The following is a 17733-nucleotide window of genomic DNA, read 5'->3' on the forward strand; positions in this document are numbered from 1 at the left end:
TGCATTGTTGTAAAATCATCCTAAATTCATGCTTTTCTTCTTCTATTCTATTCTATACAATCAACTTAATGCAAACTAAATGGTAAATTTGGTGGCTGGTAGCATTCCAGGACGGGCCCATTTGTTTCTTTCTATGCCCCATTCATTCTGTAATTTCTGTCTTTATAATGAACCTTCTTTACTGAAGGCTTCAGATTCAGCACAATGTTCATTCCAGTACATGCATGATAAGGTGGGCTGCAGTGTGGATGCGGTGACAGTGAGGGGTGGGGGTCAGTCGGGGTCCATGTTCAAACCTGTTGAACATGTTGGGCCTGTGTAAATGGTGATTTACGTATGTGATGCACATTTCTAACTAATCTGACACTTCACTGCTCATTATAACTGAGACTACAATGCATCAATGCCTCAGTCTTAAGAACTACTAAAATGGACGGCTATAGGCAAAATTCACCTTGTCATGATTCTTCCAGGATCATGTTTCACACTTCACATGATGTTTGGACTACAAAACGCCACAGCCGAACTACAGCTACAGGTAGCCCCGTGGATTCCCCGCCAGTATCCCATGATGCCTCGCTGTGTGTGACCTCGCAGAACACGGGAAGAAGAAGCGGCGGTCGCTCACGCTGTTTGCTGGTGGCGCTGCTGGCTGGCTAACTATTGCTCGGTCGTACATCATGGCTGCTTCCAAGCCAGTCGAGCCGCAGTCCGGTACCGGACTACCCCGGTGGCAGCTGGCACTGTTAGTCGGGACTCCCATTGTGCTGGGAGTGGGGGCGGTTTACCTGTGGAACCGCAGCAGGACGAAGGAAAGGAAAGGGACCGGGGAGCGGAAAACTCCAGAAGGCAGCGCCAGTCCCGTGCAGGGCCAAGACGGCGCAGCACGAGCCAGCCGGGAGCAGGAGAACATGGTACCGTTGCCTAGAGACTCCGCTTCCCTCTGTTGTCAGTGTGCTATAGCATTCCCCACGTTAGCATGATTTTGCAGAACGAACGCTTTTCTGACTAAATACGTCGTTACTGTCAAAGTGCAGTCAAGGACACCTAACGTTGCTGGTGCTGTCAGTGACAGCTACCTTCACCAGGGCAAGGCCGAAAGCAACCGGTTCATCGCTGGTGGATTAGCCGATGTTAAGCGCTAGCTAGCTGTTGTGTAAGCTAACGGTATCAAGGTAGCTAGCTTGGTTAATTATCCCGGTGGCAAATCTCTATTAACCTACACGCCGGTAAAGCGAGCATTATGTTAAATGTGTAACAAGTGCAGCTGGTAAAGCCTACGATGAAACCCACATGCGAACAACGTGACAACATGTCTTATAACTGACATCGATAGTGTAGCTTTCGTTTTAGCGCATGCTAGCTGGCGGTGTTTACTCAGAAAGTGAAGTGGGGCGGGGATGGCTGTCATTTGAATCCGTCTTGTTTACGCAGAGGCAGGTTTATTGGGTAATCTAACAGGCTGTCAGTCTTTTCACGTTGCTTTATCACGTACAGGTAATGTCCAGTAACGCAGTCGGATACATGTGGGCGTTATTACTGACAGTTGAGCCACAGTCCAGAGACCAGCAGTCTAGTTTTGTTTGGAGTGATTGAGCTCTCTGCTAAAATGTTTGACAGTTTGTCGAGTTTTCAGCTAAATTAAAGCATAGTGTGGCTTCAGTAATCTGTGAGTGTGAGGTCATTATATCATAAAATTTAACAGCCATCACCATTATTTGACAAATCACACAGGATCCATTTGAGGCCTTAGGTCATATTCATGTGTAGCCATGAAAGTGGAATTACTGGTAGTAGATAAGCATCATACAGGCATAATTTATTCCCAGACTTTCAGGTCATGCACATTCATTGTTAAGCATTAAATCAGTATTACTGGAGGCGAACTTGTTATTAATGGTTCCTTAGCAATTTTTGTACCAGTCCACTGAGTCACAGGGAGTCCATCTAATCAATAATCATTTGCTTTCCTCTCTCTCATTTAGAGCCCTTTGGATCGGGCTCAGGCAGCAAAGAACAAGGGCAACAAGTACTTCAAGGCTGGCAAGTATGAGAACGCCATCCAGTGCTACACAGAGGCCATCGGTCTCTGCCCCACAGAGCAGAAGACTGATTTATCAACGTTTTACCAGAACAGAGCAGCAGCCTACGAACAGCAGGTTGGCAACGCCTTGTTTTTATGTGTGCAAAGATTGTTGTTGATATGGACGACACAGCTGGTGTGCAAAAAAAAAAAAAAAAATCATGACAAATTTAAATGTCTAAGCAAAAAAGTGAGCAGGTCATTCTTTGTTATATTGACAGTGTGGGACTGATACTTGATCAATTTTGCAGAAATTAACAGTAAATTGTTAATTTAATTAACAACTGTAGTTCTTGCAAATGTTTTTGTTCTGTGATACACATTGGCTCATTTTAAATGTCCCCAAAGACACACAGGTCAATACTTCATATATTCATTCAACTTAAAATATGAGTCAAGGCGTCCTCTGTTTTGTCTTATTGCAGCTTTAAGCCTTAAGCGATGGCCTGTGCAGAAATCAGTGGTTGTTCCTCTTTGGTTAATGTGTTATAGATTCAATGTGTTGTGTAAATCATCAACATTCAGATCTTTCCGCCCTCATGTTTGATTGAAGGTTTACAAAGTCGCAGAGGTTCATGCAGCCTCATCAGGTCCACTGCTCACATAAGCTCTCCAACGAAAAGTATATCGTTGAAAATTTGACTAATCAGTGTAGAAAATTTCACCCCAGTCGGAAGTGGTGAAATGTTGTTGGCTCATTTAGACTTTTGTCACTGAAGAAATGTTTCCTTAATGTTTTAGGTGTCAGTTTTCAGGTTGTTGTTTGGTCTCTGTGTGAGAAAGACACCAAAACATTGCAGCAGTGTTTTATTTTTCTCTTTATTTGGCTTGGCTGCTGTAAATGAAATGCGTATAATGGTAGGGAAAACCCTGATTTCTGTAAATTGCATCTACATTTTGGCAATTTCTGCAATGTTCTGCATTTTACAGTTGATTCTGTTTTATTGTCGAAGTCCAGATTCCATCCGTGTTTTCTGCATTGCAGAACTCAAAGGTTCTATGTTAAAGATTAATTTTATATATATTCGTCTTCCAATGTCAGACACTGTAGGACTCTTGGACCACTTCAAAACATGCAGGTCTGTGTCTCCATTGGACCTATAAGCCTTCTCGGGGTAGTGGACAGACACCTGAACTGCTGCATATTCAGATGCACATGTGTTTGGGAGATTAACAGCATTTAAATTATTATTTCAGATGAAATGGACAGAAGTGGTACAGGACTGCTCTCAGGCTGTGGAAATGAATCCACGCTATGTCAAGGCCCTGTTCAGGCGGGCTAAAGCTCTGGAAAAACTAGACAACAAGAAGGAGTGCCTAGAGGGTGAGACACTCTTTTCTTCTGAAAACATTCTTTTACAAGTTTAACTTGAAATGTGTGACTTTTATTTACGGTTTCTTTCCCTGTGTATCCTCCAGACGTCACAGCGGTGTGTATTCTTGAGGCCTTCCAAAACCAACAGAGCATGTTACTGGCAGACAAGGTACTGAAACAGCTGGGAAAAGAGAAGGCCAAAGAGAAATACAAGGTACTTTTCCACTTGTACACACAAGCATTTCTCTCAGTTTTCTTCCTCTGAACTGTCACAGTAAACTTTTTTTGTTTTTTGAAACCCCTCTTCTGTAGAACCGTGAACCGATGATGCCCTCTCCTCAGTTCATCAAATCCTACTTTAGCTCGTTCACGGATGATATCATCTCACAGCCCCTGCAGAAGGGGGAGAAGAAAGATGAAGACAAGGACAAGGAGGGCGAGGCAGCTGAGGTCACTGGAAGGTCAGAGAATGTTTACCCAGTATTCACTCACCTGGTACACTCAGGTTGTAGCAGGAGAGACGGAGGAGCTGCAGGCATAGAGTGACATGCTGGGAATTTTTCCTTACGCAATAGGAACAAAAGGAAACACTTCTGGAAACGGCAGATCCTCACACTTCATACCTCTGTTGTTTGCAAAGTGAGAATTATCACCCGGTAGTTTCACACTTTTCCTCATCTGTTTTTCCACCTCTTCAGCTCTGGCTACCTGAAGGCAAAGCAGTACATGGAGGAGGAGAACTATGACAAAATCATCAGCGAATGCACCAAGGAGATCGAGTCAGGTGGTCGATACACCGCCGAGGCCCTCCTGCTGCGCGCCACATTCTACCTGCTCATTGGTAACGCCACTGCTGCTCAGCCTGATTTAGACCGCGTAATCAACATGCAGGACGCCAACGTGAAGGTGCGCACTGTTTATTTGATGGCCTGTTTGTAGTTGAGGATACCTGGGCAATGTGACAACAGGGATAGTGGATCAATAAGACTATAAGGGTCTACAAACTGTACTATCGTCTACTCTTTACAGCTACGAGCCAATGCTTTGATCAAGCGCGGAAGCATGTACATGCAGCAGCAGCAGCCTCTGCTCTCTACACAAGACTTCAACATGGCAGCCGAGATTGACACACGCAACCCTGACGTCTATCACCACAGGGGTCAGGTAGGAATGCGGCTGAATCGGTTGCTTCAAGTTCCAAGTCAGTTGACAGCTACTTCCTTATCTTGCTTTATGCTGCATTGCTCTGTCTAAAGTCTTTATTTCCTCTCAGCTGAAAATCCTGCTGGACCAGGTGGACGAGGCGGTGGGAGACTTTGATGAGTGCATCCTGCTCAGGCCCGACTCTGCTCTCGCCCAGGCACAGAAATGCTTCGCTCTTGTAAGTCATCCACTCAGGATTTGAATAGCAAATGTGCCGTCATCCTGCTTATCTAATGAATAAACTGATTCTTTTATTTTGATCGGCCGTGCTGCCTGTAGCGTTAATGGGTGATACAATTCAAGATAAGCTGCTGAGTTTCTTTTTCTTATGTTCTTCAGTACAGACAAGCGTATACTGGAAACAACCCGTCACAAGTACAGACAGCCATGGACGGCTTTGAGGACGTTATCAGAAGGTTCCCCAAGTGTGCCGAGGGCTACGCTCTTTATGCTCAGGTGCAGATTCATTGATTTCATTCTGTTTGCACGTCAGCGGTTGCTTTAGTGCTCATTTGCTCTGTCCATTTTACAATAAGTTTGCTGTATTCAGACAGAAAATAGCAGCTGTAGGTTGATGTCAACATGCACAGTACATCTTCTTGGGTATTTTTCAGGCTTTGACTGATCAGCAGCAGTTTGGAAAAGCAGACGAGATGTATGACAAGTGTATTGAACTGGAACCAGACAATGCTACCACATATGTCCACAAGGGGTAGGTGTTTTTCTCCTTTATGCGGGCATGCTGTTAAATAACGTGATCAGTCATCAGTTCCTAAATGTTCAATGTACGTCCAGTTTGTTACAGCTTCAGTGGAAACAGGACCTTGACTTGGGTCTGGAGCTCATCAGTAAGGCCATCGAAATCGACAACAAATGTGACTTCGCCTATGAAACGATGGGCACTATTGAAGTTCAAAGGTGAGACTGACAACTTGACTCAATGCACTCACGAGGAGACTTCTTGAAGTGCTCGCAATAACGAGAACCTTTCCTTTCAGGGGCAATCTGGACAAGGCAATAGAAATGTTCAACAAGGCAATTAACCTGGCCAAGTCAGAGATGGAGATGGCCCATTTGTACTCATTATGTGATGCAGCATACGCCCAGACTGAAGTGGCAAGGAAGTACGGGCTGAAACCTCCGACACTGTAACTCCTCCGCCAACTGATCGCCAATCTCTTCATCGCTCAACCTAACTGTGTTAAAAGTGCAACTGTCTGACCTACTTTGATTTGTTTAAAAAAAAAAAAAAAAGGAGTACTGGATTAAGAAAAAAGAAGAGCCCTGAATATAGGCTGTGTTTACATCACATTAAAGGGGGTTATTGTCACGGAAATAAGGATTTCTATTCACAATCAAGCCGAGGCTGTGGTCTAGGCCAATGGGTGACCAGGCGGTCTGTCAGGGTGAGGGGGGCACTTCATCGTCAAACCTTTTTATTGGTCTGAATAAAGAGAAAGATTGTATCGTCTAGAGAGAAATACATACATGAATGGCCATGTATACCTGTCTAAATTAGTAGTAACTATGTGAAGTGTAAGAGAATTGAAATGCGCGCAGTCTTTTGAACCAATTACTGACTTTAAGGCTTTTGTGACACTTGGATCTACAGAAAATACTGTGAGAGCTTTATATAGTTCTAATGGACTGTTCACCTGTTAATTTATGCTGATCTAAAGTGGTTTTGTCCAGCTCCTTTCATATTGTAACCTACATAATCAGTTCCGAATGCAAGATTAAAATTGTAGTCAAATGTGTAATGTCAGTGTTTGTAATGCTGGAATTGATCTCATGGACGTGGGCTAACAGAGAGGCTAGTTTAGCATCCTGAAGTGTTTTTTTTTTTTTTTAATTGTGGGACTGCTTGTTTCTTTTTTTTATATATATATACTTTGTGCAGCATGTTCACTGTAAATGCCATGCTCGTGCTGTCTTCAACACTAGGAAAACCCCAACTATGAGACTTTGGGCAAAACACTTTTGATTAGAAAAATTTAACCAACTCTGTCTTTAGTTTTTTGAAAATGTTTTTTTTTTTTTTTTTAATTGCCGCTAGTGTCAGAAGATGTCACAAAGGATTGAATATTCAGTGTTTTTCCTAGCTCACTTTAATTGAGAGACATGATTTATTTTGTATTTTATTGTAAAATGTTTATTTTTCATGCTACGTTTGATTTCATCTTTTGAGTGAGTAACCTGAAGACAGCGGTTTTATTTTTCTCTCTTTCTCCTGTTATATTTTCTCAACCCAAGCCTTATTATTTCCAGCCCACGCGCAGCCCTCACAAGCTCTTGGTTTAATGTATGATTTGGCTCTCAAGTAGCATCCATCCATAAATAAAATTAGCCACCACTGCTGAATGTTTGGAACTTTTTCAGTTTTTTGAAAACGAAGTTCAAATAGTTGTGTGACGTTCATTTCTCCAGAAGCAGTGATGGCTGAGTTTTATTGACTGCGTGGTAACAGTAAAGAACCGATTCATGCATTCCAAGCTGCAGCTGGTGAGGACTGCCTCTCAACAAAAATCATCTTTCTTAAGCTTTCAGAGTCAAATGAGAGTTAACCTTTGATCAGCAGGTAATCTGCAGATGTCCTGAAACTTTGGCTGTTTGATAGAAATTACACTGACATTCTTCATCTACGATATGTATGGTGACCAAAGTGAAAGAGAATATAAATCCTAATAAAGTTATAATTCCTGGAATGAATTTCACCTTTGTAAGTGTTCCCTTGCTTGTTCAGCTGCACATTTAGCCAAAACACACTTACACTTCTGTTTTCATGCTTTGAATCTTTTTAGTTCCTTTTTTGCCTGCTCGCTGTTAACTTGTAGACCAATAAATCAGCATTTCACTTGTTTTCAGTAAATGCAAAGCAGCTCATGAAACTGACTTTAATGTTCAGATGTGCTGATGCTGCCACCTACAGGCAAAGACTAACAGCTGCCTCAAATGCCACATGTGCGCCCCCTTGAGGCAATGTTCAGTCTTCATTACACCTTCATTTTTATATATCTTCTGTCACTGTTCACGTTTAAGATTTGTTATGTTATAGAGTGAAATAATTCATGGATTTACAACATTACATAACAGTGAACATTGAAACATACATACAGCTTAGCTTTAGATTAGATGTGACAAGTAAATATGTGGAACTACATAAGCAATTGTGAAACATCATTAGAAAAACAATGAATAACATTTATTTTGTTTTGCTGGTTCACTTGTACAGTTCTAGCTTACTAGGACACCTTAATAAAATGGAGCCAGTACACCTGTGCTTTATCCACTTTGACAAGTCAAATTGCTGTGAAAGGGCTCATCACATACTGATCTCCAGTAAACAACTATAAATAGCTTCAGTAACTCTCAGGTTTATTGTTCCAGTATTTACAGACACAGTCAGCACATTGTGCAAATTGCAAATGTAAAATTGAACATCCTAAACACATAATATGAAGATGAAAAGAGGCAGTTGAAACACTGCCTGCAGGAGATTGTTTTGAAGTGTCAGAGCACTTCAGGCTTTGGGCTCTGAAGTGTGATGAGGAACAGTGATCAGTCTGGATCCTGTCAACACATACAGGCTCATTAAAGTGCAGGATTTGATATTAAAAGAAGATCACATGTGGCATTTAATCTTTTTGAACATAGCATCAGCATGCTTCTTCATATCTGTTACAAATACCATCTTTATTACTGGGACAATTAGCTGCACTCAATCTCAGCGGCTCATTAATCAGCGTCAGAGTTCGCGACACATCGGCCGTGTTGACGGCAAGTGACGTGTCTCCGTCAACACAACAATGGCGGATGCCGCGGAGGAAGCCCTTCAGGGCAGCTGGTGAGACAATTTGTCAACGGACAGACATCATACGAGGCGTTTTCTCGATTGTCAAACAATTGTTTCGGCTCCATCTGACAGAATTTGATGTGTAGCAACTAAATATGAGTTTGCGGAGTCCGTCTGTTCCGCTGACGATGGACGCTCGTCTGAAACCAGCTTGGTGCCGTTACTACTCGGCAGCTAGCCAGCTAGTGTTAATTAGCCAAGTTGGTGACGATAAATTAGCAGCCCGGACATTAAAACGGACACAAATGACCAAAAAGCTTTTGAGAAATATCATTAAAAGTGCTTATATTTTCATAACTTTCTTCCTCGCACAGACAAGTTTATAAACAAAGCCTGTTAGCCAGCATGCTAACAATAACTAGCTAGATAGCCGGTGTTTGTCGGGTTCTGCTTCCCTTTAAACAGATCCCAGCCTTAGCTTTTACCCTAGCTCCAGTTTCCTCCTCTCGGTCACATACTGAACTCGAAGCTAATCATAATGATCAAAATCACATTAAGATACAGTATTAAAGCAATCTCAAAGTTGTCAGTGAAGTATTGAGCTTGTCAAAAAACTAGCTGGATGAAGTGCTGGGCGTTATGGAGATGAATATCGTCGTCAAAAGATTCCCATATCTTTATGTGTCGTGATATCTGCCTGTAGTGGAAAATCACCTGTTAAATGGTCGAGCTTCAACACTTTTCCCTGCATAATGATGTAAAGACAAACCGAAATGATCAGTAATGTCTCCGTGGTGGTAATTTGTATGACAGCAATCACATGGGACTTACGTAATGATTATTCTGTAATACTTTTATCACATGCCAAACATCACCACAAGTGCTGATTAAAAGTTGCCAGAGACCAAAGGTGATGAATTGCTCATAATGAATTTAGACCATTGTGGGAACTACAATCACACAGAAAAATGACCATTTATGCTTCACTCGTCTGTTAGCTTGTCTAACTGTGCTGTTTGTGTTTGTTCAGGGACCAGGATCTAGCCGAGGCTCTGGACTCTGGTGGCTCGGACATGGAGATGGAGAGAAGCGTCATCCAGGTCCAGGAGCATTCAGCTCAGCACAGGGCCAAGATGTGGAAGGTGAGAAGTATGACGAGACTCAGTCCACACATGCTGAAAATGACATTTACAAAAAGCCTTTTCACTTGTAATGTGACTAATGTTGTAGTTTAAGTGTGTTAGTGTGTGCTTGTATGCAAACTGAAGCCAGTAATGCTTCTGTTATCAGAGTTCATGTGCAGTAAGGGTGGAGACGTCCCTCGTCAGACACAAGTCAACAGACTGGAAAGACTAGCATCTCAGGCACAGATGATGTACCTGAGATGCTTTGTGACGCACCATTAAGGCGTCAGTCATGTTCGAAACAACAAAGCTTCTGCATATTTGTGTGTGTGACTTACGTGGACAAATGCTGAGAGGTTCTACTTTGGACAGTTAACACGTGTACATGTTAGTGCTTAAGTTGTGGTTGTTCATTAATGGAGCAGCGGTGAGTCACTGAGTGCAGATCAGTCTCAGTCTTTGATAAGAGATTATTAAATGACCACTTATCAGTCAGTAGCTTCAGGTTTTGCAGTGATTCCCTCTTTTGTGTTGGCAGATCGCTCTAAACGTCTCTGGAAAAGGAGACAGCCTGTCTCCGTGGGACGGCGTCCTTGATTTACCAGAACAGACCCTCATTCACAACCGCAGTCAGCAGCTGATTGGTGAGTCAGTTCCTTAACAAGATGCTGGATTTTGGAATTACAGACCCCTGCAGCCCCCTCCTCACCTCTGCTTGAGGCTCCAGGCCACATTAGTTTCTACAAGCACAACACATCTGAATCTCTGACTAAACTGTCAACGAATCAAGTTGCATTGTGGGTAATGTAGGTCCCTGATTTTGACAGGGAGTAACTGTTTTAACTGTCCATCTTTAGTCCCACAGAGTTATAGGTAAGCAATCAGAACTCGCTGTGCTCTTTTAATGCTACACATACTGTAGTTGATGGCCGTCTGGGCTGAAAACATTAAGGCAACATCAACATACAGCAATAGAAAGTAGCCTTTCTTGGAGCTTTTCATGGATGCATGTAACTTTGCAGCACCTTCTGGTGAGTGCATGTCTCAGGTTGAGGCAGTCGATGAGGGACACACACCAAGAAGCAGCAGGAGAGAAGAAAGAAGGGTCGTGTTAATTTTGGGTCTCGCTCACAGTCTGTCAGTATCTGAAGAAGACCGTCAGGATTTCAGAGGAACAAATAACTTTTATTAGTCTGCTCTTCTGACATGTTGACAGCAAGATCTGTTACAGCTCAAAATAGAAAGCCTCTTATGAGAACGTTGCTCAGAAAAACTAAGAATACAGCAGGAGTGCTCTTTTCATGTATTATTTTATGATTTAGGTTGGTCATACTGCGAAGTTTTCCTTGTCAGGACACATTCTACATTACTCTGCTTCCTGTTTTTTAAGGCCAAATGTAGATGGCGACATCTGTGCAAGGTGACTAACACTTCCTGCTTTGGTTCCCATGTTTAGACCAGCTGGGAGTGTCGGAGGAAGAGAGGAGTGAAATGGTGTCTGATGTTGAGTCGGTCATCACGTTCTACTGCAAGTCCCGCAACATATCCTTCACCCCGGAGCTGAGCTGGCCGCACCTGCTCAAACCACTACTGGGGCTTCGGCTTCCCCGCAGCGACCTTTACAACTGCTTCTACGCTATTATGAATAAATACATCCCCAGGTCTGAGCCCTGCTTCAGTCATCTGTCACATTCCACTCACACACAGACAGGAAATGGAGACCTGAATTATAACGTGTGTCACATACGTCCATTTCAGGGAATGTGTGCCAAACGGCCGACCCTTCCACCTGTACAGACTACTGCTGCAGTACCACGAGCCCGAGCTCTGCTCCTTCTTGGACACCAAAAAGATCACACCTGACTCCTACGCCTTCAGCTGGGTTTGTGTTTCTTTTCTCCACCGTCAGTCTGACGTGTTATTGACTGGTGACAGGTAATATATATGTGTTGTCTTTGTTCATATTTCCTCTTTAGTTGAGCAGTTTGTTTTCCAGCCACTGCCTTCCTGAAGTTACACAGGCCTTGTGGGACTTCTACCTGCAGCAGGCCGACCCCTTCCTCATCTTCTTCCTCATGCTCATCATCCTCGTCAATGCCAAGTAGGCAGCAGCTAGTGTAACCTGTGCAGAAACATGACTGCGCTTAGAAACCTTCAGTGTAAGTTTGATCTGTCTTCCTTTGATTTTGCCTGCAGAGAGACCATCCTTACACAAGAAGGAGACAGCAAAGAAAACATTATCAGTAAGTTTGACTCGCCGTCAGTTTGTTTGGTAATCATGTTAAATCCTGGACTTTAACACGACTTTCCTTGTCACAGAAATGCTTGAAGCGTCTCCTTCTCACCTGGAAACCGAGGACATTGAAGATTTGTTTTCTCTTGCCCAGTACTACCAGAGCAAGACCCCTTTGTCCCTCAGAAAGGTGAGGCAGTGTACAGATATGCTTGATGCATGTGGAGCAGTGCTGAGCACAACCGAGTCTGTAATGAGAAAGCTAACAAAGAGATAAAGGCAGCTGCACAGGAGAAGTCTTTGTTCACAAGCCAAGTGTCTGTTTTTTCTGTCCCACCAGATGAACCAGAATCTGTTTGGTAGCAGCCTGGTGGCTCTGAAAGAAGAGGACACTGACCTGAGTCAGGCCCTGTGTCTCCTCGTGTCTGTCCCTGAGATCCTGCAGGCAAACCAGCTGCAGCAGGTCAGTAACACTCACGTTACTCTGAACTACATTCAACCAGAGAAGCAATTATTAACCCTCTGCTGTTTGTTAGCCATGTGAGCAGAAAGAAAGAGAGGAGAATGTGTGATGTGGTAATGATGGATTGTACTTTCAGGATGGAGTACGTTTCTTCGTGGTGGACTGTCGGCCTGCGGAGCAGTACAACTCTGGGCACCTGTCCACGGCCTTCCACCTGGACTCCGACCTGGTGAGAGCAGACACTGCTGATTCTCTCTGAGACATGTATGAAATACCTGAATGTGTAATAAACCTGTTTCCCTTTGTTCTCACAGATGCTCCAGAACCCCTCTGAGTTTGCTCTCTCTGTGAAGTCCCTCTTGGAGGCTCAGAAGCAGTCTTTGGAGTCCGGCTCCATCGCCAGCGGAGAGCACCTGTGCTTCATGGGCAGCGGGAGGGAGGAGGAGGACATGTACATGAACATGGTGCTGGCACATTTCCTGCAGGTGGGGGACATGAAAACAGACGGACGAGAAGGTGGCTGGAGGGAACACAAAGTGTCGCATGGTCTGTATTTTGCTAATTCAAGGTTTTCTCTTACAGAAAAACAAAGAGTATGTCAGCATCGCGAAAGGAGGATTCATGGGTAAGCGGGGGATTTTCTGGCTCTAGAAACCTGTTCTTCTGTCATAAATATCATCTTACTTGTGCGGAAATGTCGTTGGTCACAATTGCAGTTTGGATATTTGTGAGAAGTGGAAAAACTAAGAGAAATTTGTGTGATTTCAGCCCTCCAGAAGCATCTGGTAGACATGAACGTGGAGGGTCTCGACTCCTCGTACGTGCACTGGATCGTCAGCACGTCCGGATCTCACAGCAGCCTCAGCTCTGCTGATGTAAGTGGCCACAAACGTGTGAATGCTCGTGTCAGTAGATTGAGAAAAATCACTTCGCCATCATGCTGCGTGTCTGTCTTCAGCTTCCTGTTGGATGGAATATATTTTTACTTCTTTAAACAGATTGTCTTTTCCCCTCTGATACAGGGAGAGTCACTAAGTAGCCCTGGAGACAGCAAAGGCGTCAAGTCTTTAGTCAACAAAATGACGTTTGCTCTCAAGTCCAAGTCAGTAAACGTGAAGGAGAAGATGATCAGCTTCATCGAGAATACCTCCACCCCCGTCGAGAGGTGAGGTCTAACTCCATCACGACCGAGCCTCCACTCCTGACACCCACACTGCAGCACACTCTTACACCCTTCTTGAGTTTTAGAGGTGAAAATTTGAAGTTTTGCACAACACAAGAGACAAAACAATGAAATTATTTTATCCAGAAAACAAATGTTACATTTCTTTTTCAATTAACAATAAATTCCACTAAAATTAGGTAAAGAGCAAACATTAAAGAGGTGCTACAGCTACTTTTGGGTTTAATACATATTCACACCTGACTGAACACGTTACAAAGTGTGAACTATGAAGGCTGCAAAAATGAAGAGTGGACTATGAAATCAGACAACTGTGGTCATTTGATGAGTGTCACTGACGTTGAGCTTTGCAGTTTTTTTAAGTTCACCAAACCTTGTGCCTTATTCCATGCTAGAATATCTTTCAATCTGCCCTGGCCAGAGAAGGTGACTCCAGATCGGTAAGAGCTCCCTGCCCTCGAGCTGTTTGTCACCAGCATGCCCACTGGCTGTAGACCCGCACCGGTCCGCTGGGCTGTAGGAGAGTTGGCCTGTGTCACATCAACGCATGCTTAGTATCGGCATCTCTGCCCACGCCCCTCACTCATGTAACACCCCCACACCTCCCCCATACGGTGTGGGCGGGCTGTGTGCGAGATGTTCGGGGTCTGTCTGACGCTTTCACTAACAACATTCAGCACTGCTGTTTAGTTGGCACCACTGACGCTGCCGTGGCCTTTCAGGAAGCATTGAGTCATCTTTACATCCACAACTCACTGAGGCCGTCGTCTCTTGTCTGAATACGTGAGGTGTTTTAGGGAGAACCTCAGCTTCACTGCTGTTTGCTTGGAGATGCTCTTAACAGTCTGTCTGTCCATTTCATTGTTCTGTTAGATGATAGCCAGGGCTATGCAGAGGCATTAATCCACTAAAAAAGATAAAAAACAACCCTATGATTGCCTGCAAATAGCCCTGAATATCATAGCCTGACTAATCTGTAGCCCTTCTGGAGTATAAATGTCCCATTTAACCTCTTTCTTTGTGTTTAACAGCGTAAGGTGGCAGTAGTGGGCTGAGAATGTTTCACTGCAGCCTGGAGCTGCTCATGTCATTTCTATCTTCTTATGTGTTTTTTAATTTGATTTCATCACAGCCATTAACGCGTCTTCACATCCTTCACTGATGCTGATGTTGCTTTCCATCTGTAGGCACGTGAGCAGCAGCGACCGCGTTGGCAAACCTTACCGCGGGGTGAAGCCCGTTTTCAGTATTGGCGATGAAGAGGAGTACGACACAGGTAAAGTCCCACTGAATGTAGCTGAAACATTTGAATCATTTCAGACCTTTTTATTTTGAAAAACTGAATGGTAACCTGCTACGAATGCCCTCTCAGATGAGATCGACAGCTCGTCTATGTCAGACGATGACAGGAAGGAGATAGTCAACATTCAGACCTGGATAAACAAACCAGATGTGAAGCATCACATTCCGTGTAACGAGGTGAAAGAAACCGGTCACATGTTCCCCAGGTGAGTCGCTGCCTGAATGAATGTATGTCAAAGTACTGCTCATCAGACACTCTGACGCATCCTCCCCATCGGCCGTGGGTGTGGAAGGATGGATTGGGCAAGAAGTTGCATTTGAACGTGACTAATCTGCACTTCCTTAAACATGAATGAACAAGAGGCCTCGCAATAACTCAGGAATCTGTGAAACGCAACACTGACGCTGTTATTATTTGTTTTTCCAGCCACTTGTTGATCACAGCGACTCACATGTACTGTCTGCGCGAGATCGCCTCGAGGAAGGGCTTCGCCTACATCCAGTCCAGACAAGCCCTGAACTCTGTGGTGAAGATCACATCCAAAAAGAAGCACCCGGAGCTGATCACGTTCAAGTTTGGCAGCAACAACTCAGCTGGGGTGGAGATATCGGCGGTTGAGAGGTGCCCGATTACAAATTTTAAATCCCAAAGATATTAGAAAAGGCCTTAATTGTCATTTTAAGGCAGCTGTGGCCGGAGGCGCTATTTCCAGCTTGTCTGTTCGCCCCATTCTCCTGAGCATGATATCTGAGATCAGTTCCACCCTCGTGTTAATATGCTAAATATGACAATTAGCAATTTGAGAACTACATGGACAAATTTTGCAAAGTATTCTTTTAGAGGCTAAACAGGCTAAATTAAAAATCAGTGTTTATGAAAGACAGTATTTCCTCTTTGTTATTTCAGTCCTGTGTCCTCTGGACTAACATTGTCTTTCCGTCCCCCCGTCAGATATTTGATACCCAACGCAGGCGACGCCACCAAGGTCATTAAGCAGCAGATCATGAAAGTCCTCGACGCACTGGAGAGCTCGTAAAGGGAGACGACGGGGTCGCGACGGCCAGCCGTGACACAGACTGTAAGAAGCGTCTCTGTCTGCCCAGAGTGAAACCTTGTCCCGCTCTCCCTCAGCTGTCCTCCCTCCTGGACAGATCCAGCGCAGCGTTGACCGTGAAGCCCTGTGTGGTCTGTGTTTGGGACATGGGGACACACTGCTGACTGCAGGCCTGTGGGACAGACTGTGTGTGATGAAATACTTAGGTGCTCCGCAGTCATCCAACCATTCTCTTAGACTAATTTAAACAATATTGGTTACGCTGTATGTTTTTCTTGATTACTGATGAAACATGGCATCTCATTGCTGTGCAGTTCCACTTTGGCAACTTCCCTCTGGCCTTAACGTAGCGTACTGACCGACCTGTTCACTCACGACACGACTGACCTTCTCCTTCGACCCCGACCCATTTGTTCTGCAGTGAACAGCGCTGAAGCTCAGTCACGTCTCTTCATTTACTTTTCAGATGCGTTGAGAGTAGATTTAGCGTCCATTGTTCTGGTCAGGAGGTGAGCACGAGTGAGCCAGCTCAGTCTAAGACGCACATCCCAAAAAGAAAAAGCAGCAGTGCTGGCACATGAGGCAGGTTTCCTACCGCAACAACTGTTTTTGATAACTTTTGTTTTCCAGCAGGCAGCCTTAAATAGAAACTATTTGAGGACGTTTATAAATATGTGATGTATATATTGTGTAAAACTGCTCTATATCAGCACAGACCTTTGCAATGTCATTTTGAAAGCATATCCTGATCGTTAGAATATGCAGTGAAACTTCAGCTGGCCCCTAAACCAGCTCCCCTTTCTTTCTAGACTAAGAAGTAAGCCTTTTACAGAGTGTCTGTGAGATCATTTACTCTCTTCTTTTACATATATTGATGAATTAACCTCATCTCATAGCAGTGTGATGTAGCTCTCAGACAGCGTTGTTCACAGCCCCTCTGGACTACATTAGTATTACAACAGGAGGTTCGGTGAGTGTAGTTACTAAGAGCCTGAGCACCTCAGTATTTTCCCATCCTACTCAGATTCAGTGTGTGAATTATTTTCCCAGTTATCCTTCTAAAAGTGTCCGGGTGAAACAACCGCCGATCGTGTTCGCATCCGGAAGGCTCTGACCATCATCGAGGCTAACTGCTGCATATTTAGACAGACGGATCGCTGCAGCGAGGACTGTGCTTTGAACTTCTCGGCACGGCTTTGAAAGGAATGAAAAGAAAGTGTGTTAAAAGAAAAGTCATTATATACTCTATGTTTTCAAACCAGTCTGTCTTCTCCATCGTATTAGTGGAAACTACGCCGTTTCAGTTTGCTTGCCACTGTTGCCTTCGGCCTCATGCCTGTGATGTGTGATATTGGCACCAGCAGTGGCAACATATCACAGTATATTGCTGCTTCTCCTCTAATCTTTAAACCCTGTTTTGGACTTTTCCTCGCTTTGTACTTAATTCATTTGCGTCAGAGCCTGGATTCAAAGTGTCAAAGCCTCTGAAGTGATGCAGCACCTTCCTGACGGCTCCGGTTGAAACGTCTGTGCAGAGACAGTTTTATTCCATTTATCCTTTCAAATGAAACGTGGGGAGAGGTCAAGCTAAAACGTGGTTCAAATATGGGCAACAGAAACCAAAACTTGAATTAAAGGCTCACTAATCTGGTCTTTTTTCACTCCAGTCTCTCATAGCATTCCTGTGTAATCCATGCATTGTGTTGTACTTTGTGATATTCTTCAGTATTGACTGGAACATCCTTGATCAGGAGTCTTTACATTACTCTGTAACATCACTGGCAAAGGATGTCACCACTAGTCAAAATGCAACATGTCTAAAGTGTAATTTGCACCTTACTGTACTGCTGTTATTTTCTAAGCCTTTCTGTTTTTAATAAATGGAGAGTATTTGACTGCACCCCTCTGAGTATGCTCCTTTTTAAGAGCGTGCACAGTCTTCTTCTATGTTGGAAGGTTGTAAGTTGCAAAACAGCTGC

General features: G+C 43.9%; 2 protein-coding genes across 3 annotated transcripts; both read left to right on the plus strand.

The window, feature by feature from the left end:
- The first annotated feature begins 599 nt into the window (after positions 1-599).
- Positions 600-7310, plus strand: tomm70a (translocase of outer mitochondrial membrane 70 homolog A (S. cerevisiae)). The gene is made up of 12 exons (XM_076726536.1): positions 600-914; positions 1986-2159; positions 3281-3407; positions 3503-3612; positions 3711-3859; positions 4097-4304; positions 4428-4562; positions 4672-4779; positions 4941-5057; positions 5216-5313; positions 5397-5519; positions 5600-7310. The coding sequence occupies exons 1-12, from the start codon at positions 681-683 to the stop codon at positions 5751-5753; spliced, it is 1737 nt and encodes a 578-aa protein (XP_076582651.1). The 5' UTR covers positions 600-680; the 3' UTR covers positions 5754-7310.
- Positions 7311-8386: 1076 nt separating this feature from the next.
- Positions 8387-17654, plus strand: tbc1d23 (TBC1 domain family, member 23). Of its 2 annotated transcripts, XM_076726537.1 has the most exons (19): positions 8387-8445; positions 9425-9536; positions 10057-10162; positions 10975-11179; positions 11277-11400; positions 11495-11619; positions 11715-11761; positions 11838-11941; positions 12092-12214; positions 12351-12443; positions 12529-12699; positions 12797-12839; positions 12983-13089; positions 13237-13379; positions 13793-13837; positions 14585-14673; positions 14770-14905; positions 15127-15321; positions 15652-17654. In XM_076726537.1, the coding sequence occupies exons 1-19, from the start codon at positions 8408-8410 to the stop codon at positions 15734-15736; spliced, it is 2091 nt and encodes a 696-aa protein (XP_076582652.1). In that variant the 5' UTR covers positions 8387-8407; the 3' UTR covers positions 15737-17654. The 2 variants fall into 2 exon arrangements, with proteins under 2 accessions (XP_076582652.1, XP_076582653.1); XM_076726538.1 differs by lacking the exon at positions 13793-13837.
- Positions 17655-17733: the final 79 nt, after the last annotated feature.

The sequence above is a fragment of the Chaetodon auriga genome, chromosome 3 (assembly GCF_051107435.1).
Source record: "Chaetodon auriga isolate fChaAug3 chromosome 3, fChaAug3.hap1, whole genome shotgun sequence".
Taxonomy (NCBI): domain Eukaryota; kingdom Metazoa; phylum Chordata; class Actinopteri; order Chaetodontiformes; family Chaetodontidae; genus Chaetodon; species Chaetodon auriga.

What these genes read in the sequence shown, in the direction of transcription:
- tomm70a (XM_076726536.1), top strand. Translation starts at nt 681, where the DNA reads ATGGCTGCTTCCAAGCCAGTCGAGCCGCAGTCCGGTACCGGACTACCC. An exon ending in AGGCCAAAGAGAAATACAAG is followed by an intron (nt 3,613 to 3,710) that starts GTACTTTTCCAC and finishes CCTCTTCTGTAG; the next exon opens with AACCGTGAACCGATGATGCC. An exon ending in CACAGAAATGCTTCGCTCTT is followed by an intron (nt 4,780 to 4,940) that starts GTAAGTCATCCA and finishes TATGTTCTTCAG; the next exon opens with TACAGACAAGCGTATACTGG.
- tbc1d23 (XM_076726537.1), top strand. Translation starts at nt 8,408, where the DNA reads ATGGCGGATGCCGCGGAGGAAGCCCTTCAGGGCAGCTG. An exon ending in CGCGAAAGGAGGATTCATGG is followed by an intron (nt 12,840 to 12,982) that starts GTAAGCGGGGGA and finishes GTGTGATTTCAG; the next exon opens with CCCTCCAGAAGCATCTGGTA. An exon ending in TGAAGAGGAGTACGACACAG is followed by an intron (nt 14,674 to 14,769) that starts GTAAAGTCCCAC and finishes ATGCCCTCTCAG; the next exon opens with ATGAGATCGACAGCTCGTCT.